Source organism: Macaca thibetana, chromosome 9, assembly GCF_024542745.1.
Source record: "Macaca thibetana thibetana isolate TM-01 chromosome 9, ASM2454274v1, whole genome shotgun sequence".
In the NCBI taxonomy this organism is placed as follows: domain Eukaryota; kingdom Metazoa; phylum Chordata; class Mammalia; order Primates; family Cercopithecidae; genus Macaca; species Macaca thibetana.
In genome coordinates, this window is record NC_065586.1 from 22,198,717 (window position 1) to 22,225,888 (window position 27,172).

The 27,172-nt window shown below is 37.3% G+C and overlaps 1 protein-coding gene across 4 annotated transcripts in view; it reads left to right on the forward strand.

Moving 5' to 3' along the window:
* Window positions 1-453: 453 nt before the first annotated feature.
* Window positions 454-27,172, forward strand: part of SPAG6 (sperm associated antigen 6) — a 66,158-nt gene continuing 39,439 nt past the window's right edge. For 2 of the 4 annotated variants that reach the window (XM_050804059.1, XM_050804060.1), the window contains exons 1-4: window positions 496-674; window positions 761-856; window positions 18,937-19,103; window positions 22,568-22,751. In XM_050804059.1, the coding sequence (XP_050660016.1) occupies window positions 650-674; window positions 761-856; window positions 18,937-19,103; window positions 22,568-22,751 (472 nt within the window). In that variant the 5' untranslated portion in view covers window positions 496-649. Of the gene's footprint in view, window positions 675-760; window positions 857-18,936; window positions 19,104-22,567; window positions 22,752-27,172 lie in introns of all 4 variants that reach the window. The other 2 variants (XM_050804056.1, XM_050804058.1) reach the window with 2 other exon arrangements.

Sequence of the window (27,172 nt, forward strand, 5' to 3'; positions counted from 1 at the left end):
AACAGCGGGTTACAAAGGAAAACACCGATTCATAAATCAGTGTTTTACTGTCAGTGCAGTGTTAAATGTCAATGCATCTTAAGTTTTGCATTGACATTCTTGTTTTGATCGGATTCTACAATGTCACGTGTGAGATTTCTCGGGACCGTCGAAGCTCAGACAACTCCAGGGCTGCAGTTTACTCGTCTGGCCGCACTCGAACCAGGCTCCCTTGGCGCGTGGGGCTCTCCCGGCGCTCGGTCCCGACCCATGCCGCAGTCAGGACACCTCGCCGATCTGGGGTCGCTTTGTAAAGAGCTCCGACCTCCAGGCGGTGGAGGGACACTCGACGGCGCGCGACGTCCCAGCGGCTCCGCGAGCCTGGCGCGCTGAGAGTCCCTGCAGTCCGAGTCCTCGAGCTCGGGCGTCTTCGCGTTGCCGCCCCGCGCAGTGAGCACAGGCACCGCGGCCATGACGTCACGCCCGGGACTGGCCGTTGCCGCAAGACGGCCGCATTCCGGTTCCGGTAGGTTGCCCGGGAGACGCTAGTACACAGAGAAGAGGCTCCCGTCGGAGGCCGAGTCGTCGCCAAGATTGCCCTCTGGGCTGACTCGCAGGCTGAGCTGCTTCCCCGCAGAGCTCAAGGAGGGGAGACCGTGGCGGGGGCGTCATGAGTCAGAGGCAGGTGCTGCAAGGTAGGGCCGGGGTGGGCAGGCGCCTTGACGGGCTGGCAGCTAGGAAACCCGGGTGCGGCGGGGTCCACCGACTCTCTCTCCCGCAGTGTTTGAGCAATATCAGAAGGCCCGGACCCAGTTCGTGCAGATGGTGGCGGAGCTGGCGACCAGACCCCAAAACATCGAGACGCTGCAGAACGCGGGTAAGCCTGGAGCCCGAACCCGCGTCGCCCCCTATCACCGGCCTCGCCCTGCGCATGGAGTCCCCGACGCCTCCGCCCCGCTCCCCTACCCGTGGAGCTCTTGGGGGAGCCGCAGGGTGGGAACGGGAGTTCGCAAAAGCATCCATTCTTTTCAGCGGGTCTTTGGGGTTCAGGCCGAGAGGGTGAAGCTTCCAGATGGGTGTGGGAGGTACCCGGTGTCACTATTTCCATCTTCATTGCACACAGGCAAGTGTCAGGTTGAAAGTCGAGGCCCTAGGAATTGCCTGGAAGTCATTTTACGTGAATGGGACTCTACCCTAATGAGACCCATTATATCCAAGTGCCATTTTGCGTGTCACCCTGCCTTTGATCACCTTCGACTTCCTCACCGCAAAGCAATTCCAGTGGTTTACACGTGATTTCTCGTCTTGCTTTAGTGAAAAAGGAATGATATGCTTAAATTTTTTCTAAGAAATTCAAAGTAGACAGAGATCAGACTTTGCGAAATCCTTGTGGCGCGTTCATTGTAGTCCTCAGTCCGAACTCTTGCAGATGTGAGAGGGGGAGAGAGAGGGAGAGAGATCTTCTTATCTCATAACATAAACTGGTAAGAGAAAGATGGTTCTTCTTCTTCTTCTTCTTCTTCTTCTTTTTGGATGATTCTACCATCATCTGAACTGTAAGGTAGCATTTTATCACTACTGTGTCATGAGAAATCTTCAGTTTATAGGATGCGATCTTTAACACATAATTTTAAAAATTAAGAACATATTGATATTAAGAATACTTAAGGTGTAATGATTACTCTGGGTTTCTTTGAGGGGAATTACTACTGCACCTATGTGATACTTCGTTTTGTCACTAGGATTTTTGACATTCATTCCTTGTGTGTTTTTATTGGGGGGCATGTATTTACAATAAAGTGTATTTTATAATCTAAAAGCATTTTAGTTTGAGATAATTGTAGATTCACAACTGTGAGGGATAATACAGAGTGATCCCGTGTACCCTTTACTCAATTGCCCACAATGGTAACATTTTTCAAAACTGTAGTGCAATATCACAAGGAGGACATTGACATTGATAAAAATTCATTGATCTGATTTAGGTTTCCTCCTTTTAATTGTTCGTGTGTGTGTGTGTTTTGTCCTATAGAATTTTATTCCATATGTATCCACCACCAGCACAGTCAAGATAAAGAACACTTTCATAATCACAAGGATCCTCTCTGTTGCTCTTTTATAGCCACACACACCTCCTGCTGTCCCTAACCCTGGGCAAACACTAATCTGTTCTCCATTTCTAAAATTTTGTCATTTCAGAATTGATAATCCTTTGTTCTATAGTTGTTTTATATGGGTTAATTTTCTGTATTCTGTGTGTGTGTGTGTGCACTCGTACTCCTCAAGGTACCCAGAACAATACCAGGCACACAGTATTTCATGTACGCAGACTAACACAGACTAAGGTATTAGAATATGTTACATTTTAGAAGTGCATTTAAAAGTACATTTTAAAGTGTAAACTTTTAAAGTTTTTTCTCTCAGTCACTCTCAATGGCCTTTGTGAATGGACACTTACTACTTAACAAAGATTTACTTTCTGGACAATATGAATAGGGCCAAACTAAAACTTCAAAATAGCAAAATAATTGCTATCATTTTTAAATTTTAATACTGAGATGTTAAAGTATACATTTAAGATATGGAGTATAATGTTTTAGTTAGTAGTGACAGGTTAGCTCCTCCCATAAGAGTGCAATGTAGAGTTCACAATGGAATTTAATCCAAACTGACAGTGTAAGTGGCTTAGATATAAGATTCTACACTTATGGTCTGGCTTAGGAAAGACAAATATGAAAGGAATATAACTTTATGTTTTGAAATTCTCTGCACTTGACTAATATCTGGGTAGCATGCTAAAATGTTTCTTTTCCTGAGGAACTTACTTTTAACATATTTCATGTTATCTAGATTCAATTCAAGCATTCCTTTAGCAATTTTAGAGACAATGAATATTTCAATGTATTTATTCTTTTGATTAAAAAATAACCTGTAAGCTTTGTTATGAAAACTTTTCTTTCTTTCTTTTTTTTTTTTCTTTGAGACAGAGTCTTGCTCTGTTGCCAGGCTGGAGTGCAGTGGCATGATCTCGGCTCACTACAACCTCCACCTCCCAGGTTCAAGCGATTTTCCTGCCTCAGCCTCCTGAGTAGCTGGGACTACAGGTGTGCACCACTACGCCCAGCTAATTTTTGTATTTTTAGTAGAGACAGGGTTTCACCATGTTGGCCAGGATGGTCTCGATCTCTTGACCTCATGATCCACCCACCTTGGTCTCCCAAAGTGCTGGGATTACAGGCGTGAGCCACCTTGCCCGGCCAGGCCAGTTTTCTTTCTTAATAGTCAATTAACCATTCAAATGATTTTGTTCTTTTAAAAAATTACAATGGATTTAAAAGTGCTTTAGAATGAGCCTCAGTATGTATAAATCAATTCTACATTGTGATCAACCATTTTTTCAGTCAAATGCCTTCATTTTGGTAGCTTAAGATACCAATGCATTTTACTCCTGACTTTGACATACTGTCTACATATCTAGGAAGATTTTGTTTGTTTTCTCACTTTTCCCTCCAATATGCTAAGTAAATATATATCATGGATCCAAGATAATATAAAAAATATTTTCCATATAGGCATCATGATCAAACCAGTAATTCCCTCATTAAGAATATTTCAAATTATTCTATGTGAAAGGAATATTAAAGGTGAAAATTGTCAGTGGAATATTTATTTCAAGTCTCTGATCTTTTTTATTGTGTTTTTGATATGCTAATAAGAGAATTTGCCTTATTAAATATGTCCAAAGTAATTGCCAAAGCAGACAAAGTATGTTGCAAGATCTTTTCTTCAGAGTTATTTGCAAAACAGTAAGTTTGATTTCTTTCTTTTTTTGTTTTTTGTTTGTTTGTTTTTGAGACAGGATTTCACTCTGTCGCCCAGACTGGAGTGCAGTGGCACTATCACGACTCAGTGCAACCTTTGCCTCTCAGGCTCAAGTGATTCTCCTGCCTCAGCCTCCCGAGTAGCTGGGATTATGGGTGTGTGCCACCACGCCTGGCTAATTTTTGTATTTAATTTTTTTTTTTTTTTTTTAGTAGAGAAGGGGTTTCACCATGTTGGCCAGGCTGGTCTTGAACTCCTGACCTCAAATGATCCACCCGCGTCAGCCTCCCAAAATGCTGGGATTACAGGCGTGAGCCACCATGCCTGGGCACTAAGTTTGATTTCTAAGCAAAATTATTACTAGAAAGAACTGTGTACAAAGCATCTATAACCTTGAGGTGTTTTTTTTTTTTCCTCACTGAGGTTTTATTCCTTCTAAATTAAAAGAACACATATGAACGATTAAAAAGTTTAATGTCTGTTATAAAATTTCTTTATGTACTCTCAAATTCTGTATTCGAACCATTACCTCTTGCAGCTATTTAAAAACAAATTTTGATACTTCCCCGTCTGAATAATTAGTAACACATGACTGTAATAGTAGAGACAATACATTGTTGCTTCTACCAAATGTAAAATTTCAGCAATTGGAAGTGTTTTGTTAGTTATAAAATATAAAAAACATGTTTTGTGGCTTATTGGAATGCCAGGCCACTTTTAGTTCTGTTTAGGAGGTCTTTCGAAATACACTAATAAAAGCTCCAAGAAAATGACTTTTAAACTTAGCTGTATAAAATAAACTTTTCCTGAACCAGCTATTTATATAAGTGGGGTAAAGTTTAAAATATTACTCAAAATTTCACATATTACAACCTATAGTAAAACACAGCAAATCAGTAGTTATGAACATTTTCAGAAGAGTAGGAATAAATAAGTTTGTATAACACTTTACATGTGCACCTGTATGAAGCTAATTTTCAGATTGAGTCAATTTAATGGGTTCAGCATTCAAGAAAATAAGTCAAATATGTTGTTGACATAAAGTAATTTTAGATTACATGTATCTGGAGCAGGATAAAAGCTCCAGATTAACTATCTAGTGCCCCTTAATATGCTATGAGAAGGAAAAACCCTGAGTAAGCATTTATCATGTATTTAAGACATACCTTGATATGTACATGTGTTATGATCCTCTTACAAACCTGCTGTTTCAAAGGATATTGAAACAAAAGAAAATTAACAAAGCAACTACAAAAAATTAAACCAATCATGCTATTTAAGTTTGACCTTTTTTTTTTTTTTTGCTATGAAAAGAGTCTTAGCAGTTGTGAATGTGAACGATAATTAACTCAAAACACTAACTTCTTTTTAAAAGATAGGGATAGAGAGGTTTGTTACATATGCTTAAGTGGAAAATATGCCAGGGAACTATACACATTCTGATTTTGTATGCACCAAACAATATGTTCTAAAAACAAAAGCTTAAGTCAGAGTTTTATTCAGTGTTCCAAACCACTGTTCCTACATGGGCATTGATCTGTTTTGTTAGCTAAGCACTGGTACATAGTAGAAAATAATAGTCAGGGTTAGGCTCTCATTGTTTCCTTAGAAAAAAAATGGACAATTAAAAAAAATCCAAGCTGTAGATGAGCCTATAAGAAAGGTGAGGCTTACAAATAGCAAATTTTGTAGGTTAAATTTTACAGATTAAAGTTTTGATATTTTCAAAAGTTTTTGAAAAGTTATTTAGGTATGCCATAATCCTACTTTACATTTGAATGAGATTTCAGGACCTTTGCACTTCTGCCTGGAATCTTTCCCTATACTTATTTGACTAACTAATTTCTACTCAGTCTTTATGGCTCTGTTTTGGTGCTGATTCCTCAAGGAAATCTTGCCTGAACCCTCACAGTAAATTAAATCGCTCGATTTATGCTACCCTTGCTCCCAGTATTTCTGTTTTCCCTACTAACCCCATTAACCCCATTATGCTATGCATAAATTCCATGCATAGCAAAATCAAAATGATTAAATAGGATGAAGGAAGGAGTAGCTGAATGAGGAAGAAAAGTTTTTTGAAGTAGTAATTGTTTTCACATCCACAGGTTGGATAATTGTTCTCTTCACAAAGTGAGTTAGGGCCCAAACTGGAACTAGAACTCATTTTTAATACTGCCTCATTTTGTGCTCTTTCTACCTTAACTTGTATGTATTAGTAAACTATTTTATGTGATTCTAGGAATTCCTAATAAACCTTGGTTTTAACTGTTGAAACAAGTGCTGTCTTTAGGTATTTGAGTACCAATGGCTGTCCAATAACTGGGAAATTTGGTGGCTTTGGAGGTCTCCTTGAGGACTATTGTGGGAGTTTGAGTGGAGGCCAGATACAGAAGGCTAACTTTAATTGATAAATTCCTGCAGGTTTGAGGGAGTGGGAGTAGTATTTAGTGTTTAAGCTGGCCTCAGAACTCCAGAGGGCCTTTAGGCTTCCTTGGGCTTCTAATTAGAATCTTATCAAACCAGGAGCTCTTTAAATGCACCCAGAGGAAAGTTTGTAATCCACCGGAAGTTGGGAACCAAGGTAGTCCTGCAGAGACTACCTTGGACTGAGACCCTGTCTGCATGAAGTGCAGGCTAGAGGAGAATTTTTCAGAGCCCTGGGCCGTCAGCTGCCTGTGACTCACTGACTGCTCTCCTGGACTTTTGAGAATACCCAGGGGTAGAATACAGTGAAGTGAGAGGCACTTGGTGTTTGTTGATTGATTGATGTGAGTATATACTTAACATTTCTTGCTTTTTAATCATGCTTTGTGTGAAGTACTTTTTGTTCATGGGGGCAGAACTTTGGGATGTCTATTGAGTGGTTGTACTGGCCTTAGGAGAAATTCAGGGCTACATCTTGAGAAAAAATTTGGCCTTGTCTTGTAGTGGGTGGAATGGCCTGTGCGAATACAAATCAGGCCTCCCTAATTTTCAAAGTTAAATCTTGATTTTCCCATATACTCCATGCTTTCTTTCATAAGGATGGCTCAATTTGAAATTTATTGTTTATTCAGTTTCTGTTAAAAGTCTTGCTGAAACAAGTGATACATGTGTGCGCGCATGTGTATGTGTCTAAATGAAATGATCTCTATTCAATTTTCTAAATATTCTGTGTTCTATACCTGTGTCAAGTTAGAATCACTATTAAAGTATATTCATAGGCTAGATTATATTAGTTTCCCATATAAATGTCTTTGTAGACTTAGTTTAATAATATATCCCCCTTTTATTAAAAAATTGAGGGATTATTTTAAGAAATAGATGCTTAGATTTTCCAGTAGCTGCTATAAATCTGTGAAGACATTGTCTATCTTGTTAAATTTGTAATATGAAGATATAATTATATATTCAACAAATATTTATGTTTTTGAGATGGAGTTTCACTCTTGTCACCCAGGCTGGAATGCAATGGTGCGATCTCTGCTCACTGCAACCTCCACCTCCAGGGTTCAAGTGATTCTCCTGCCTCAGCCTTCCTAGTAGCTTGGATTACAGGCATGTGCCACCACACCCGGCTAATTTTTGTATTTTTAGTAGAGATGGGGTTTCACCAGGCTGGTCTTGAACTCCTGACCTCAGGTGATCTGCCCGCCTGGGCCTCCCAAAGTGCTGGGATTGCAGGCGTGAGCTACCACACCTGGCAACAAAATATTTATTAAGTATTACATGGTATAGGTATAATATATAATATATAGGTGCTAGATATGAAATCTCAGGAAAAACGTTCCTGCTTATTTTTATTTCACAAAATGTTTTCCTTTTTACTTTTGCTGTCAGGAAACAGTGCTCTGTTCAGAACTCAGTTACAGCAGCTATCTTTAACCTACATTTCTGATAAAATATCAGTTCTCCTCCCCACTACATAGGGGAGATGGTACTGTGTACGTACCTTTGTATACATATATTAATATTTTGGAGTAAACTATTTCAAATATTTTAGAGTAGTGAAGTGTGAGTAAAATAAAACATTAATTCTATCTAAAGATAGATTTTTCAAACTGATTGCTTTCCATACATTTTCTCTTGACATGTTACCCATGAAAACTCTTGGAGCAGATAATCCTGTTAGTACTGTCCTGTTTATTCTCTGTGCTGCCCCATTCCTGATTTCAGTCTTCTGCAAACAGATGGATGTAATTAGGTATTTACTGTAAAAGAGAAAACACATTAGTAAAAGAACACAGGACTAATTCAACATTGGCAGCTTTCTAAAAAGACTTTCAAATTAAAATAGAGTTTTGTCTACATGATATGGGGTGATTTTAGGTGAGGAAACAGTTTGAATGATCCACTTGAGTTCCTTAAAGCTTTATGAATTTATGTTAATAGTGCTATGTACGTACCTGACTTCTTGTATCTAAAAAGAAAATAACTGTGAACACAATATTACCGATTTTGCTTTTATTTTAACTAAAATTTACCAGAAAAGAGATAAAATTGCACATTAATTTTCACAGCTGGTTTATTCATTATTCAATTAACATTTATTGAGTGTCCAAGTGCCAGATGGATGTTTAGATGCTGACCCTGCAAAAATAGGAGGCATAGTCCCTGTGCTTAAGTGGCTTATTTGCTAATGGAGAGACATATAAATAGATTATTGTTTATTCGAAGGGCACCTTACTCAAGATTTGGGAATGAGGGATATCGTTCAAGGGGGACATCTAGGAGGAGGTATCTAATCACACAGATACTGTGCTGAATTTCCTGCGAGTTAGCCAGATGAAATGGCATTCAGGTAGAGGGACCATTATGTGTAAAGGCACGAAGACAAGAGAAAAGGTTGTGCCGATGGAAAAGGCCGATGTTTAATATGACTGGAGCTCAGGATAATAGGGCAAGGAGAGGAGAGTCAGTCATGGTTGGAGAAGAAACAAGCCTAATTATGAAGGGCCTCATATGAAGTTTAGATTTCTCCTGAAATTGATGGAAAGACATTGAAGTGTTTTAATTGGGAGAATCATGGGATCCACTTTGTGTTTTAGAAAGGCAATTTTAGCAGTGTTTTGGAGAATAGATAGGAGGGGGTTAAATCAGGATCAGGAGAGTGGGTGCTCATTTTTGCTATAGCAGTCATGTTGGATAAGACATATTAAAGAGGTAACATCTGCAGGACTCGGTGACTCAGGAGTAGGGGTTGGGGCAGGTAAGGTGAGAGATTACTTCAAGATGACTCCTGGACTTCTGGTTGCTTGGACACATTAGCACCATTCATCTGTAGAGAAAGGATGCAAAGAGCAGAGAGAAATGGTGATTTTACTCTTCAGTGGTTGAAGCGTGTCTGGGATATCCATGTGTCAGTGACTATGGTGATGTACAGTGCTAGAGCTCAGGAGAGAGAGAGCTGGAAAGAAAGATTTGGATATGTGGAACTAACACGTTCATTTGAAAAGTATAGTAAAAGCCCATTTTATATTTCCCTCATGTAATTGTAAATATGTTAAGTTCCAGTCATTTTATCTAGAGCATAATGCAAATCCAACTTTGCATAGCTTTCATGTTCTAAATCTCACTCAGTTGAGAATCTCACAGACAGATAGTGATGGCTGGGACCTAATCAAGAGACAGCTGGCCAGGCGCGGTGGCTCACGCCTGTAATCCCAGCATTTTGGGAGGCCAAGGTGAGTGGATCACCTGAGGTTAGGAGTTCGAGACCAGCCTGGCCACCGTGGTAAAACCCCATCTCTACTAAAAATACAAAAATTAGCCAGATGTGGTTGGTGCGTATAATCCCAGCTACTCAGGAGGCTGAGGCACCTGGGAGGCGGAGGTTGTAGTGAGTTGAGATCGTGCCACTGCACTCCAGCCTGGGTGACAGAGTAAGACTCCATCTCGAAAAAAAAAGAAAAGAGTCAGACAGTTGCACTGAAAAAATGAATTAAATTTTGGTTTCATACAGTACCAATGGAAGACAGTTATGATTAATGCTAATGGTAGAAATAATATGAATTCAACAGACTATACCCTTTGGTATACGTTCCAAACCTGGCTCATAGGCCAGTTTTTCTTGGCAAATGGGCTGTAATAGACAGCAGGGAGGAGAAACGGGAGAGCATAGACTCGAGCCATGAAGAGCATCTACCTCACTGGATTGTAATGTGGGTTACATGGGTTACTATTTGTAAATTTCTTAGAGAGGTACCTGGTACATGGGAAATGCTATATAAGTGTTTGCTAAATAAGTGAATGAATTTATGATGTGCTGGTCCCCATCCCATCTTCCTCTCAGCCTTTCCCACTCAAAATGATATATCAGGTATGGTAGTCCTTTCCTCACAAACAACTGAATCAACACTGAATCACCAAACAAAACTTGGAAGATACTATAGCTAATGAGAATAAATTTCAAAGGAGAAAATAGATTATTCTTGCTCATAATAGTTTCTTGAATTATTTACTATTACAATTGAATTCTATGTAAAAAGGCCATACTTTTTGTGATTCACTCTGACACTTTAAATAAATTATAGGACTTTTTGTGTGTTATAAGGGATAATGCCCTAAATCACAATTGACTTTATATCTGAAGAAGTATTTCAAGAAAACAAGGCAAATAGATATGTGATACCAAAATCTGTGATTTCTTAATCAAATGCAGAAACAATGGCCAGAGGTAGATAATCAATAAAGGCTGGAAGAAACCAAATCAAGGCCTGAAAATTCTTATTCTAAAAACAGGCAGGGGAGGAACACAAATAATTTTAAGTAAAAAATGACCAGTGAAGGAAATGAGATCATGTTATACAATTCATCAGTGTCGTGAAACTTGGTTCAGTAAAAATTGTCATATAAATATCATAATTTGTTATAGAAATATTTAAAACTGTATTAGAGTAAGGTTGGTGAGTATAATTAGACTTACACTGTAACAGGAGACTATGTAATGGTTGTAGTAGTAAAATCAAAGTGGATGAAGGTTTCTAGGTCCATTACCACAAGTGTTGGGCTAGCTGTATATTGAGAACAAATTACAAATTACCTATGCTAGGTCACTTGAAGAATAGAAAAGAAGTTTAAAACATAAGCTCTGGCCTAGAGAGGTTTATTATTTTACTCGGGATATAAGACATTTATTCACACAAACTGGAGAACCATATAACATGCTGTGTCAAGGATGGCTGCTGTGCTGTGCTTTGCACAACTTCAGGGGTGCCATTTATATCAATCTATGTGAATGGCATTCCTTGGATTTGTGCAGTGCACATCCTGCACAGCTATACATGGTGGACCTGGAATTATTCAAAGTTTTCATTTTTATTAATTTCCCTGAGAGTAAGTGGGGCAAACAGTAAAGCTCCCCAGTGACTTTCCATTCCCCTTAAAATAAAATCAGAAAATCTTAGTTGGGCCTACAGCCAAATTTGATCTGATCCCAAGTAAACCTCCTAGCTGCCTCACTCCTCCCATTTTATGTTTCAAGCCAGTATGAATTTATGGAGGCTTCTTCAACAGTGGGCAACAACCGTACATCCTTTGACCAAAGCAGAAACTTGGAAATACCACTGATTCCTTTCCAATAATCAGTTTGTCTTCTGAATATCTCCTTAGACCTTTCACTTTCACCTTTCCTTTTGCCATTACCATTCTCCAGGCTATCTTCATATCTGGCTCGGTAGCTATGATAGTTTCCTAAGTGGTCTTCCCTGCCTCTCATCTTGTCCCTTGTCATCCTTTTTCCCCACTGTAATCAGAGTGATCCTTCTTTACAAACTGTGATTTTGATCCTGTTACTGCACTGACATCAATGTTCAGATAAAGTTCAAAATACTTAAAATAGTTTATGGATACTTCAGGACTTTTGTCTCTATTTATCTCTTAGCCTTCTTTCTCCAGCTTCCTGTCTCCCTTCTTGCACTATAGTCACACTGCATTCTCAGTTTTGTCAACATATCAAACTGTTTTTGCTCTTTGTTTATATAGTTCCTTCTGGGTGCGATACTCTTCGATCCTTCCTCTCTCCATCCCCTCCAAGTTTTTCAGCAGGGAGGTAAAGTCTGCCTGAGAGCCTTCAGATCTCATCTTCAGTGTCATTTCCCCTGTGTTGCTTTCCCATGGGGAATTATTTCTTAAGTTATTTACTATTACAGTTGAATTCTATGTAAAAAGGCCATACTTTTTGTGATTCATTCTGACACTTTAAATAAATTACAGGACTTTTTGTGTATTATAAGGGATAACACCCTAAATCACAATTGACTTTATGTCTGAAGAAGTATTTCAAGAAAACAAGGCAAATAGATATGTGATACCAAAATCTGTGATTTCTTAATCAAATGCAGGAACAATGGCCAGAGGTATATAATCAACAAAGGCTGGAAGAAACCAAATCAACCAATTCAAGAATTCCCCAGGGGCCATTGAATTTTTAATAGTTTTTCATTACAATGGATGGTATTAATTAATGAGTCATTCACTAATAATAAAATTATGTTGATGAAAATATAGTAAATTTAGGGAACTGATTTCTTTAGCATTTTTATTTATCAAGCACTTGATGGTGTTTATTTTGTTCTAATCTTCCTAGCACCTTAGAAATTTTTTTTTTTTTTTTTTTTTTTTTTTTTTTTTTGAGACGGAGTCTTGCTCTGTCACCCAGGCTGGAGTGCAGTGGCCGGATTTCAGCTCACTGCAAGCTCTGCCTCCCGGGTTCACACCATTCTCCTGCCTCAGCCTCCAGAGTAGCTGGGACTACAGGCGCCCGCCACCTCGCCCGGCTAGTTTTTTGTATTTTTTAGTAGAGATGGGGTTTCACTGTGTTAGCCAGGATGGTCTCGATCTCCTGACCTCGTGATCCACCCGTCTCGGCCTCCCAAAGTGCTGGGATTACAGGCTTGAGCCACTGCGCCCGGCCTAGAAATTTTATCTAATTCTTACAATAACTGTGTGAGTAGTCCTAGAATTTGAGGGAACTGAGGCACAGAGATGTTAAGTAGTCTTGCCAAGATCCCTCAGCTAAGAAGTGGCAGAGTCCAGATTTAAACCTAATTAGTTTTCCTCTAGATTAATGCTTTTAACCACCTTACTCTGTTGTCTCTCAACATGGGCAGTCATGTAAGCTTCCTTCTGTTTGTAAAGCATGAAGTTTCTATTATATTCTTTCTTATTGGACCCCAGAAAGAATGCCTGAGTCAGATGGTAATATTGACAGTGAAAGGTGAATCCTTTACTGTGTAATTGGTTAATTTTGTGCAAAAATCACTTGTTGTAAAACTTGAATGAACTGTAGTAGCAGTTTCATAGTAAGTGGTTGCATAGAATGTAGCTTTAGATTAAAATGAAGGATATTATTGGAATTTGAATTTTTAAAGCTTTGTAAAATTTATAGTAACAAATATCTAACATATTTTATAACTTTATGATTGGTTTTTTTTGAGATGGAGTCTCATTCACTCTGTCACCCAGGTTGGAGTGCAGTGGCACCGTCTCTGCCCACTGCAACCTCCACCTCCCTGGTTCAAGTGATTCTCCTGCCTCAGCCTCCCGAAGTGCTGGGATTAAAGGTATGAGCCACAGCACCCAGCTGGGTATGGAGTTTCTGTTAGGGATAATGAAAAAGTTCTGGACATGGATAGTGGTGGTGGTTGCACAACACTGTAAATGTACTCAATGCCACTTAATTGTACACTTAAAATGGTTTAATTGATAAATTTTGTTATGTATATTTTGCCACGATAAAAAAAATTAACAGAGCAGGTTAGAGGTAACCAGGGCAACAAGATAACTTTACTATGACATAAGTGGACTGAAGGCCCAGTTTGCAGATACTGTTTGTTTTATTTTTCATTTAACTTTTATTTTGAGTTCAGGGGTACATGTGCAGATTTGTTACATAGGTAAACTTGTTGGGGGCAATACTTGTTTTTAAAGGAACAAAGTTGCAATGTTAAATGTCTTTGTAAAACAGCAGACTGAGTTAATATGTATATAAATTATATGCTTGAAATATAAGAATGAATGAGGTATTTTTTGTCATTGGAAAAACTTGACATTTTCTTCCTGATGATTTCTATATGTCACTGGTATGCAAAATAAAATAATTTGGCCTGCATTGTGTTATAACAAATTAAATGAAAAAGTTGTGATTGTTTTGAGGGTATTTTATAATCTCCTTCACTAGACTATTGGTTTCTTGACAGTAGGTGTCAAGAAACCTTAAGTCATATATTATTCCTATTGCTTGCTGCATGGTTAGCCCTGATATCTTTTTTGAATGAATGACTGTGGACAGGATCAGTGTGACTATTTGTTTGTTTGTTTGTTTTTGAGTGGCTTCTTGTTTTTGTTGTTTTCATAACTGGATTGCAATGTGGGAATTAAAAGCAGTGTTTTCAGGCCAGGTATGGTGGCTCACACCTGTAATCCCAATACTTTGGGAGTCCAGGAGTTCAAGACCAGCCAGGGCAACATGGCAAAACCATGTCTCAAACAAAACAAAACAAAGCAAAACAAAACAAAACAAAAACAAAAGTAGTGTTTTCAGTATAGCACTAGAATAAGAAAAATAGACAAGAACTCAAAGCTATAAATTATGTGTATAGGAGCATTGTAAAGATTTATCTTTAAGTTAAATTTCAAAAATATTTTCACATACTTTCATCAGTTTTCATAGAGCAGACAATTGTTTTTATAGATAATTGAGTTTGATATGTGAATTATTTTTAGTATTGAATATAATATTACATAGTATATGTTGAGTCCTTCAGCTGAACCCCAGTGATGTCATTTGCTCCATACTAGAGGCCTTGTTTATCAGATATTGTGGCAACTATTCAGACTACTTTAATTTGTGAACTGTAAATTTCCATGCATTCACTCACCATGGATTTCTGGCTACTTAATGGACAGGCAGGTAAGAAAAATTTCTTTTTATATTCCTTCCTTCCTTCCTTCCTTCCTTCCTTCCTTCCTTCCTTCCTTCCTTCCTTCCTTCCTTCCTTCCTTCCTCCTTCCTTCCTTCCTTCCTCCCTCCCTCCCTCCCTCCCTCCCTTCCTTCCTTCCTTCCTTCCATTGTCACCATTTTTTTTGCAGTTTCCTTGAATATTTATCTGTATTTTTAAGAGGAACTTGTAGTTAGAATAACAAAGTCTCCATGTTTAATATGTGTAAGAGGTAAAAACATGTCTCTTTAGAGGAAGAGAAGCATATGGGGACTGATAATTATGAAACACTAAGAGGCAATTTAAGGACTAGAAATTTGGGATACTATTTTTGAGAATTTATTTTCTTCTCCAATAAAAATGACCTTATTGAAGGTCATTTATTGAATAAGGTTATTCCAACAGATATTTCAAATGGACACTTTAGCTTTTATTTACATAAATTTGTAGATTTAAAAATTTTTCAGAATTCTCACTGTGCTACTGTCTAAACTAAACAATATAGGAAAATTATAATAGAGCAGAAACATTTCACATATAAGCCTAACTTTGACATTGGATATAGAAATAGAAGGGAGAGAATTATAAGTCATTTTATTGGCCTTATATTAGTATTTAATGAGCCAGATGCAATATAAACATGGAGAAAATATATAATAAAGAGAATTCCAGCCAGGTGTGGGGGCTCAGGCCTGTATCCCAGCACTTTGGGAGGCCAAGGTGGGTAAATCACTTGAGCTCAGGAGTTTTGAGACCAGCTTGGCCAACATGGGGAAGCCCCGTCTCTACTAAAAATACAAAAATTGGCTGGGCATGGTGGTGCATCCCTGTAATCTCAGCTACTTAAAAGGCTGAGGCAGAAGAATCACTGGAACCTGGGAGGCAGAGATTGCAGTGGGCCAAGATGGTACCAGCCTGGGTGACAGAGTAAGTGAGACTCCATCTCAAAAGAAAAAACAAATACTCCCTTGGGTATATGGAATAGTTAATACCTTTTTGAGAGGGCAAAATATTTTACTTCCTAATTATAAACTAAAATGTTTTAAAATTGGGAGATTTGTGGTAGATTAAATACTATAACAAACACTTATAATTAAGTATTAGAATGCCAGGTAAATTAATTCATTCTTAAATCCTTAATATGTGTTCACAGTTCTTTAGATTTAATTCAAAATATAATTCAATATGAAAAATTTCAAAAGATGATAAACCACTGCCTTTACATAAACATATCAAGTGGGCAAATTATATATATATATCCCCAAAAACAAAATAAAAAGCCCAGAATAATCAGGAAAAAATAACATGAAACTTAATTGTGATTCTTTAAAGCTATTCTAAGCATACTTTTTTTTTTTTTACCTCATTCATGCATTTATTATGAAACTTTAAATATATGTTAACAAATTTAGATTTTCTTTTTTAGAGTATTGACTTATTTTAATTATAATAGTGCATATTTGTTATAAAAAATATGAAGTAAGGCCAGGCACAGTGGCTCATGCCTGTAATTCCAGCACTGTGGGAGGCCAAGATGGGAGGTTCTCTTGAGCCCAGGAGTTTGAGACCAACCTGGGCAACATAGTGAGACCTCCATCTCTACAAAAAATAGAAAAAATTAGCCAGGTATGGTGCACTCAGTTATTTGTGAGGCTGAGTGGGAGGACTGCTTGAACCTGAGAGGTTGAGGCTGCAGTGAGCCATGATTGCACCACTGCATTACAGCCTAGGCAACAGAGCAAAGCTATGATTCAAAAAAAAAAAAACAAAAATCCAAAAAACAAAAAATGAAAACGTGTAATGCTTGATGATAATGACAACACAATGTCAGGCCAAACCCTGTGCCCAATTCAAAAATGGTCACAGGGCTTGGCCTGACATTTCTTCAAAGAAGATGTACAAATGGCCAATGAGCAGATAAGATGCTCAACATTATCAGTGCTATGGAAATGCAAATCAAAATCACAGTGAGACACTACCTCATCCACATTCGGATGGCTGTTATTTATTTATTTATTTATTTATTTTGAGATGGAGCCTAGGTCTGTCACCCAGGCTGGAGTGCAGTGGCACGATCTCGGCTTACAGCAAGCTCCACCTCCTGGGTTCACGCCATTCTCCTGCCTCAGCCTCTCGAGTAGCTGGGACTGCAGGCGCCCACCAGCAGGCGCCCGCCACCATGCCCGGCTAATTATTTTTGTATTTTTAGTAGAGACGGGGTTTCACTGTGTTAGCCAGGATGGTCTCGATCTCCTGACCTCGTGATCTGCCCGCCTCGGCCTCCCAAAGTGCTGGGATTACAGGCGTGAGCCACCGCGCCCAGTCTGCTGTTATTTTTTTTTTAAATGGAAAATTACAAGTGCTGGTGAGGATGTAGAGAAATTGGAACCTTGGTACTTTACTGATGGGAATGTAAAGTGGCTGAGCTGCTGTGGAAAACAGTTTGGCAGTTAGTGGTGATGGTCACACATTGTGGATGTACTTAACTCCACTGAACTGTAAACTTAAAAATGGTTAAAATGGTAATTTTTGTTTTATTTGTATTTTACCCAGTAAAAAACCAACAACAACAATGAATCAAGTAATAAAGCAAACTACAAAGAGATGGATAATTGTTTTAAATCCACCTTTCCTGAAATAACCTATGTTATAACATTGAGTAGTCATGCTAATACCTTGTTCTGTGCTGTAAACTTTTGTTGTGAGATATTTCAGAAATTATCTCTAGCAAACAGTATAGATAATAATATATAAGCAACACCCATGAACACTGGATTTGTTGAACATGAGCTATGACCCAAGTGTGGGCAGGGGCCTCTGTGTGCTTGCAGTGCTAACCAGCCTTCGTGGTATTCACACCTGCAAAGGTGATAGAAGATGATCTAACCTAGTCAACTTAGGCACAAAACTAATGACTAAGTAAAACTGGAAACTAGGAAAATCCATAGGTCACATCATTAAATGTGTCTGTGATAAGCATCACTGCTCTCTGCTTACGTTATTTGCTAGTACTCTTTTATTTTAGTCTAATCCTAAGTGTTACTATAATGGCTTCTCAGCCTTTGGCTAAGATCAAATGTTTAGATGTTACTGTAAAAGTTTTCTTTTTGTTCTATTTCAAATGTTTCTGCATATAATACTATAAAAGAATACTGGTAATATTTGCTTTTGTGTATAACTGGGATACGTTTTTAAAGAAAAGATTTAATGATATCTAATTGACTAGACTGGTGTAAATTAAAGTGTAGAAAGTCAAGGGGTACTTTGTTATAGTTTGAATTCTGTCATTACCTTTCTTGTAATCTTAGACTAAAACAGCATCATTAAAACAGAAATAGCAGTATACTCTTTTGCAGATTTTACAGTAAGGCAAAGTTAATAGAGCTGGAATATCCAGTATAATGACCACAATACAAATACTATTGGTATCTCTCTTCCCACCTCCTCAGTTTTCAATATGTGTTATTTAACAATTATCAATGAAAAATGTATGAAGTATATAACCTTGCTTCACCATTCATTAGTTGTGTGACAACCTTTCTTAGCTTCCATTTTCTTATCTGTAAAATAGACATAATAGTAGGGCCTGCTTCATAGTTTTGTTATAAAAGTTAAATGAATTATTATAGAAAAAAGTCCTTAGAACAGTGCTTATATATAATAAGTCCTTGATAAATATAAGCTACTTTTACTTTGTTGCTGTTGTGGTGATGATGATGATATACCTACTATGCATTCAACCCTTGGATGAATATGATGAGCACTAGTAATATGCTTCCTCATCTCCAAGACATTTATTTAGAGGTAATATGCAGGTGAGGCCTTGAAATGAGCCTTGAAAGATAAGATTTGCAAAGTCTGGGGGGAGCCCTATCTTTTTTGTGCTAGACATCATAGCATAGTCTACAACCTTTCTCTGCATGCCTCATGATAACCCTATCAGGTAATATAGACAGGACTTGCTGAATCAGGGATTGTTACCTAAATCCAAAGCCTTTCTTATTTCCATGCTGTACTGCATGTTTAATAATTATAGCTTGTATTATTCTGTGTCTTGGCCAGTTAGGTACTTCTAAATTTCCATTAGTTTTTAGTGAATAGTTTTGTTTTTACTAATTTTTTCCCTTTATTTTTACTGTCTGCATATATGCTGAATTGTATTTTTGCTTTTTAATTTTAATTTTTCTGATTTCTATTCTTTCATAATTTAACTCAGGTGTAATGTCTTTGCTGAGAACTCTTCTTCTGGATGTGGTCCCAACAATTCAACAGACTGCTGCTTTGGCTCTTGGGAGACTGGCCAATTATAATGATGACCTAGCAGAAGCTGTTGTGAAGTGCGATATTCTTCCACAGCTTGTTTATTCATTGGCAGAACAGAATGTAAGAATTTTAAAAAACTAGTTATATGTTTTTTGTTTTAGATCTTTAAAAATGTGACAGTTTGGATACAGTTGCAAGCCTGTAGGCATCAGAATTATTAGGGGGTTAACAAAATCTCCAATTCTCTGAGCTGCATGTAATCGTATTTTTAGGGTATTTTGCTTTGGTGCCAATAACCACCATTTATCTATTATTGATAATATAAAGAGAAAACAGATTTTTTAGGGGGGAATTATACATAAAGCAGTATTTCTATATATGGTAGTTTTAAACAATGCTATCGGATCTGTCTTAGGGAAGTATGTAGACCCTAGGCAAATAGTTGATCTCAGCAATCCTTATATGCTGGTGAAACCAAGTTAAGGGAAATAGTGAGAGACAGCCTTGAGGCAAGGGCTAGAGAAGCAACCAAAAAGAGGAAGAGAATAAGTATGTGTAATGGAAGGTTTGAGAAATCTTTTTTTACCAAGTTATAGGCATGTCAACTCTGTTAAGCACTACCTAAAAGTGCCCCATTTTCCCCCCTCCTATCCGGTACCACTTTCTATTTCTATACAGTGCCAGCTATTTGGTTTCCACAGTAGCTAAGGACCACTTGCAGGTAGGTTTTGGACTGTTCATTCTATTCTGTTAGTTTATCATAACCTAGGGATAGAGCTTTCTTGACATATCTTTGGGATTAAATTCGTATTTGTGTAACAAAAAGACAAGCCAATTGAAAAATAGGCAAAGGAATTAAATAGACATTTCTCCGAAGAATATGTACAAACTAATGCTCCACAGCATTAGTCATTAAGAAATGCAAATCAAAACCCCAATGAGGTATCACTTCATACCTTCTAGGGTGGCCATAATAAAAAAATAAAAAGAAAATAACAAGTGTTGGTGAAGACATGGAGAAATTGGAACTTTCATACATTGCTGGTAGGAATGTAAAATGGGGGCAACCACTGTGAAAACACTTTGGCAGGTCCACAGTCAGTGAAACATTTTTACCACGTGGCTCAGCAATTCTATTCCTAGTTATATATCCAAAAGAATTGAAAACAGATGCTTCAGTAAAGCCTGCACACAAATGTTCATAGCAGCAGCATCCACAATAGCCAAAAGGTGAAAGCAACCTAAATCAATCAACAGATGAATGGGTAAACAAAATGTTGTGTATCCATATGATGGATTATTAGTCACAAAAGGAATAAAGTACTGATAAATGCTACACCACGGATGACCCATAAAAACATTATGCTAAGTGCAAGAAGCCAGACACAAAAGGCCACAGATTGTATGGTTCCATTTATATGAACTATCCAGAATATGCAAATCCATAGAGACAGAAGCAGATTAGTGGTTGCCAGGGGCTGGAAGGAGAAGGGAATGGGAAGTGACTGCTTTATTTGTAAGAAGTTTCTAGTTGGGGTGATGATAATAGTCTAGAACTAGACAGTGGTGATGGTTGCACAACATTGTGAATGCACTAAATGCCACTAACTTGTATACTTTAAAATGGTTAAAATGGTAAATTTTATGTTATGTGTATTTTGCCAGAATAAAAATAAATCCTAATGGTGCAGAAATTTGCCTTATGTTTATAGATCAGAGAGTCACTTAACTAATGCCTGTTATAGCTCTACAAGGAGTCACAGAAATTTTATTTTTCTTGTGGGTATTCCTTCTATCATCAAATACTGTTGGACTTTCTTCCTCTTGGACTCTTAGCTCTTTCTTCTGAGAGCAGAGTCTGTATTCTGGTATCCCACGTAGAAGATTTTCAGTAGAAGTTTTCTAAGTTGAATGAATGTTAATTAGTTGTAGAGAGACAAAACACTAGAGCAGAAAAGTGAGGAGGCAGTGAAAACACGAAGCCTTTGCACCAGCTTCTGTCTCCCTCACCTTCCAGCCTTTAAGTCATTTCTCACAGGAGATTTAATCTCTTCTTTATGAGGTACAAAGTCCTGTGGTTTTACTTTTTTTTTTTTTTTTTTTTGGCCTTTCTTTTGATGAGGAATGGAAGAGAAGAGTGTTAGGAATTTGGGGGAAGTGAAAATTAGGAGAAAGAGGGAATGAGATCAGAAAGTGTGAGTTATAGGCACTGTAATTAATAGTGACTATTGATACCCATAAATGGTCTGTAAATTTGATAATTCTGCACTATAAAAAGTCAAATTAGCTAAAGTAAAGTAATGAAAATAAATGTATCACCATTTTTTCCCCCACATTTGTAAGAAAATAATCTATGGAAACCTACTTCAAAGCTCTACAGTAATATTTAGAGTAAATTAGTAGAAATTTGGTTACTTATATAATTTAAGAAACTAAAGAAAATATGTCAAATCAAAAACATCAGTACTAACATAGCATGTTTCTTATATTAGCAACATATACTGATTTTTAAGGTATACTATGTTTAAGATATACTCGATGTATTTTTTTCTCCTGTAATTTTCATTGTATCAATATTATAGTCTAAGTGAATAGAATGCTTTCAAAACAGGTGCTGTAGTCAAATAGTCACTTTTTAGTAGTCACTGTGAAAAAATAGAAACTTAGAATGTAAAATAGGGGATTAAGTGGGTTTTATTAATAACAGAAAGAGGAGACCATCACTGTGTCATTATGCTAAGCATAAAACCATAGTGAGTGTCACAGCCACATATTTCCTATATATTTAATTTTTTTAGCGATGTGAAGAGAAACATGTTAGTCTTGTGTTTTAGTTTTATTTACTCATTCCTTAGTCAGACACAATGTGTCTATAGGAAATATAAATATGAAGCAGTATTTAAAATTTACAAAATGGTAAGTAATTTGCTTTTATCTTAAAAAAAAAAAAAGGATTTCTAGAGAAAATAACTTATATCCCATTGTTTGGCTGATTTATTTGCCAGGAAAAGTTTTAAAATATGTCATTAATGTTTTGCCTTTATGTTTATTTGATGACTGTAAGCACATTTTGGGACATGGTTGTTACTTCAGAATAATTGGGGACACCAGGAAGATTAGTTGAGGTCATGAAAGGCCTACCATGCTTAAAGACTGAGGGCAAGTAAAGGAAATGAATTGGTCAGTTGACAGTGAGCTTAGTTGCACATGCTAACAATCTAAGAGTTCCCAAGGGTCAAACAATACATTTTGGTGTAATGCAGATACATAAAATCTCATTATTTTATGAATTTGTGGAAAGTATGTTTATAATTTTATACAATTTCCAAATGCATGCTTCAGGATAAAACATTTGAAATACAATGTTAAACATACCTTGTTTTCAGTTTAGTTACTGAACAGAAGCAATGAGGGCACATCAAATAATCAAAATTATTTTGCAGGATGTTTTTCATCTTTTATATTCAAAAGCTGTTGAGCTTTATTTACATTAATGTTATTTTTATGCTAGTTTTGGTCTATTTTAGATTTTGGTTTTCTAAGTACTCAATTCATTTTGAGTTTTGTCTATTTGACCCTTGTAGCGCTTCTACAAGAAAGCAGCTGCCTTTGTGTTACGAGCGGTTGGTAAACATTCTCCCCAGCTAGCTCAGGCAATAGTTGATTGTGGAGCACTGGATACACTGGTCATATGCTTGGAAGATTTTGACCCTGGAGTCAAGGAGGCTGCAGCCTGGGCACTTAGATATATTGCAAGACATAATGCAGGTAATTTAAAATATGCACGAGCATATTTTAAAATAGGATTATTACAATTCAGATTTATTAGGTAAATCCAGTTTTGCTTAGTAAAACATAGATGGGGTTTTAATGATGTTTCTGTATGTGACGAGAAGTACATTTTGAAAGATGGCCAAGTTGTTTGGATCATATATTCACAAAGAAACAGAAAAACCCTATATATTTCAGTCTTTATCTCACAGAAGGGAAATTTGAAGAGGTGGAGAAAAGGAGAGAGGGGTGGCAGGGGATGGGAGAGTGGGCTTGAGTCTCAAAGGCCTTGGTAAATTGGTTCAGTTATTAGGTTGGTGCAAAAGTGTTTTTGCCATTAATGGCAAAATCCCCAATTACTTTTCCACCAACCTAATAAAAAATTATTTTAGTTAGTCACCCTCTTGGGGTCATTTGGTCTTCCTGCCCATTCATGATAGGGAGTTCCAAACCAACCAGAAGACGTATCACGAGTGAGTGATGTTGAGGAGATATGGACATAACTTTCTGGAAAATATTGGTATTCAACTCATACTGGGCAGGAAGAAGAGAAGGAGCATGTTCTCCTATAAACTGACAGCTCAGTGGGGTCATAAAGAAGGGACCTGGGCCTCTTGTGAGAGGATTGTGTCGATGCACCCAATTGGTAAAAAGTACATGAGGAACATAATTTTCCCCATCACTTTACAGAAGTTGCTTATGAACAAATAACATAAGACGAAAATACAGTTTTAAAATAAACATATGTAAAAATGATCAACTTTGCTAGTAATCAACAAATTGTATATAAAAACATCAATTAAGATCTTTTTAACCTGTTATATGAGTGGGGGGTGGTGGCAGAAGAGTAAAGCAGCAATATAGCCAGGTGATTAAGAGCACCGTGGCATTAGACAGGGTCTGAGTTTAGTTTAGATACTACCATTTAGTTGCTGTGTGACCTTGGACATGGCTTATAAACTTTCTGAGCCTTAGCTTCCTCATCTGCGGAAGAGGATGACTAATAGTGGTTACATTGGAGATTTGTTGTGAGGATGATGATGTGATACATGTAAAGCACTTAGATCAGTGCTTGGCATATGGAAATACTCAGTACATGTAACATATTAGTATTAATACTGAAGGTTAGAGTGGACAATATGACATGTGTGCACATTGGTGGAGGAACTACAAATTGTATAAACTGGTGGAGAGCAGTTTGAAAAAACTATTAAAGTTGTGAAATAGATCATGGCTACCCTAAAGAAGCCTGCTTTGAGAATTCATCCTAAGGAAAGAATTCCACAGGGTGGAAAAGCTATATTCATGAAAATGTTATTATAGCATGATTTGTAAACACCTCAAATATTTGACAGAAATTTAGTGGATAAATTATGGAACTTAATGAAATCTCAGGCAACAAATTTAAAAGGTAATTATGAACCTACATGGTAACATGGAAAAGTGATTATAATGTTTAAAAAGATATAAAATTGTGTATTACAATTATAATAATGTAAAAATAAGTTTTTATGTGGATGTAATTACAAAAAAATCGTGTTTGTTTTCCTAAGGTGGTAAAATTAAGGAATTTTTTCTTCATGTTCCAGATTTTCAGTGTGTGTCTATGTCTAAAATATTAGCTACTGTGCATTGAGTAATTAGTATATGCCTGGCTCTGTGCTGTGTGCTTCAGACTCATTATCTCATTTTGATTGCAGTTACCCTTGGGTAGGTATTACTCTCCCTGTTAAATGGAGAAATAAAGTGGACTTTAGAAAGGATATCCAAAATTATATTAATGATGGAACTGGAATTTGAGTCTGTCTGACTCCAAAGCCTATGTTAACTACTATACCATACAGCTTCACTAAATACTTCCTGAAACAGTATTGAAGAAAAACTTCAAAACAGAAACAGGAAGAGGCTCTCCTATGGTTATATTTAATTTGGTTCTTAAAATGGTGACATTATTACAGACAAAATAGAAATAAAACAGTATAAAGGCAAGTTGAAAAAGACAACTGTTGTCATGCTTAGAATTATTCAGAATTAAATTACAAATTATTATTTTCTTAAATCTAGATTTTGATTTTCCAAATATGTTTACCTTAAGACTATTGTTTAGTACATGTTGATTGTGAAAACTACAGCAGGGTTTTAAATCAAAAACTAGTTATCATGGGGAACTACAAGAGTGTATTTAGTAAGTTTTTTTTATGCCAGAGGGACACATTACAGATTATAACATGAGCGTTGGAAAAGAGCTTTGAGGGACAACTGTATAGATACTCTCTGAAGCAGGTGCCCCATAGATAACATTTCCACCCCTTCATTTTGTTGAGTCTGGGGCAAAATGATTATAGTTCATAAACAGGATCTGTCTTAGGGGTCCCATTCCAAATTCTTGCTATATTCTGGCTCCCACATGGAATTTCCACTGGAATTTCAATATTTCACAGTAGTTAGGGGCCTGGGACCCAGAAGCTCCCAGAAGACATTATTGCATAGATTTCTCAGAAGGAAAGGGAATTGTTGCCTAGTAAATAATAAAAGTCATCACTCACATCCATATCAATGAAAATGGAGGATTTACCCCCAAATAACCTGATTTTTTTTTTTTTTTTTTTTTTTTTTTTTTTTTTTTTTTTTTTGAGACAGAGTCTTGCTCTGTCACCCAGGCTGGAGTGCAGTGGTGCAATCTCAGCTTACTGCAACCTCCGTCTCCCAGGTGCAAGGGATTCTCCTGCTTCAGCTTCCTGAGTAGCTGGGATTACAGGGGCGCCCCACCGTGCCCGGCTAATTTTTGTATTTTTAGTAGAGACGGGGTTTCACCATGTTGGTCAGGCTGGTCTCGAACTCCTGACCTCATAATCTGCCTGCCTTGGCCTCCTAAAGTGCTGGATTACAGGCATGAACCACCACGTCTGGCTTTTGTTTTGTTTGTTTTTTGAAAATAACCTAATTTCTTTATGATTTCCTAAAAGCAAAATATATTGAGATTAATAAATATTAGTGGAAAACTGTTTGTTAGACAGTTTAAGAAATATAAACCTTAAATTGAGATGCAAAAGAAATAATGTGTACCTTTAAAGGCAATAGAAGGAAAAAGTTCTGTGTATAGGAAACACAATTAAAATAATTATAGAGAGAAGCCAATGGGCATTACCTGACTTTTCCTTATTTGAAAAATACAACTTCTAAAACTTATTTCTATGTATAGATTTTGAAGCATTTTACAGATAAACAAAGGGAACTTCAGGCTGACAACCAGAATGGTGGGTTTTTTTTTTTTTTCCAACTGTGTACAAATCATATCATTACATTTTATGATTGAATCACCAGTTATTGAATACACATGGCAATGTTTACCTCTGACTTTGCAGATAAATAAGTGATTTCTTTCTAGTTTTTCCTGCTCCTTAGTGACAGCTGAGGTAAAATTCTTCTCAGATTGGCTTTCTCTTTTCTTACTTTTTGTAACCCTTTCCCACTCTGCAGAATTCTTCTTTTGTTTCCTCATTCACACAACTTTTTTTAGTCTATTGTTATAATTCTTCTCTTTTATTATTAGCTATTGTTGTTAATCTCTTACCATACCCACTTTATAAATTAAACTTTAAAAAGTTTGTATAAGTGTAAGGGGCACAAGTGCAGTTTTGTAAATAGATATATTGTATAGTTATTCTATTAACATATTTATTTATTCAACCAATATGAAATCTGTCACTGTTTCCAAGGAATAGTCTTGCTTTTGGAAAGGGTGCCTCGAGAGCCTGTGCCAGCTGGAAGCGTGATAGGCAAGGAAGGAGGGATGGTGGGATTCCCCAGCCACTGGGCTTCCTCAGCTGATGGCTCATCTGCTGGAGGTGGGTGAGGGAGTCTGCTGCAGGAGGTCCCAGGCCTTCCTCCCCTGGTCCCCAGCAGCCTCCCTCAGGCATTGTGACTCAAGTCCTGCGGCTCTGTGGAGAGTGCTTCCAATGAATGGCCTTCTGTGGAGACAGGGGCCACAATGAGAGCACTTGGGACTGAGGTGAGAGCAGCAGCCTGGCTGCAAGTGTGCGGAAGTGTTTTGTGTGAATGGTCTTCCACATTTGGGCTCAAAAATGATTTTTAAATGTTTATTTTGGGAACTTTAGCTAAAAAAAAAAAAAAAAAAAAAAAAAAAAGGTGTTTCTTTTTGGTAAACTTTGGCTTATCTCAAGCCTGGCAAAGAGGAATACATTTGATTAGACATTCTACAACTTTTAAATTATTGATATGATTGTCATGCAGATGATGAGACTGAAGTAGAGAGGTTAAAGGATTTATTCTGGTCACATAGCAGTTTATGCTGGAACTGCTTGGCAACTGCTCAGCACTTTCAGAGATTCTTGCATTTTACACTGTGAGGGAGGAAAGTGTACAAGATCTCATCATTCTTTTTTGGCTCCTTGTAA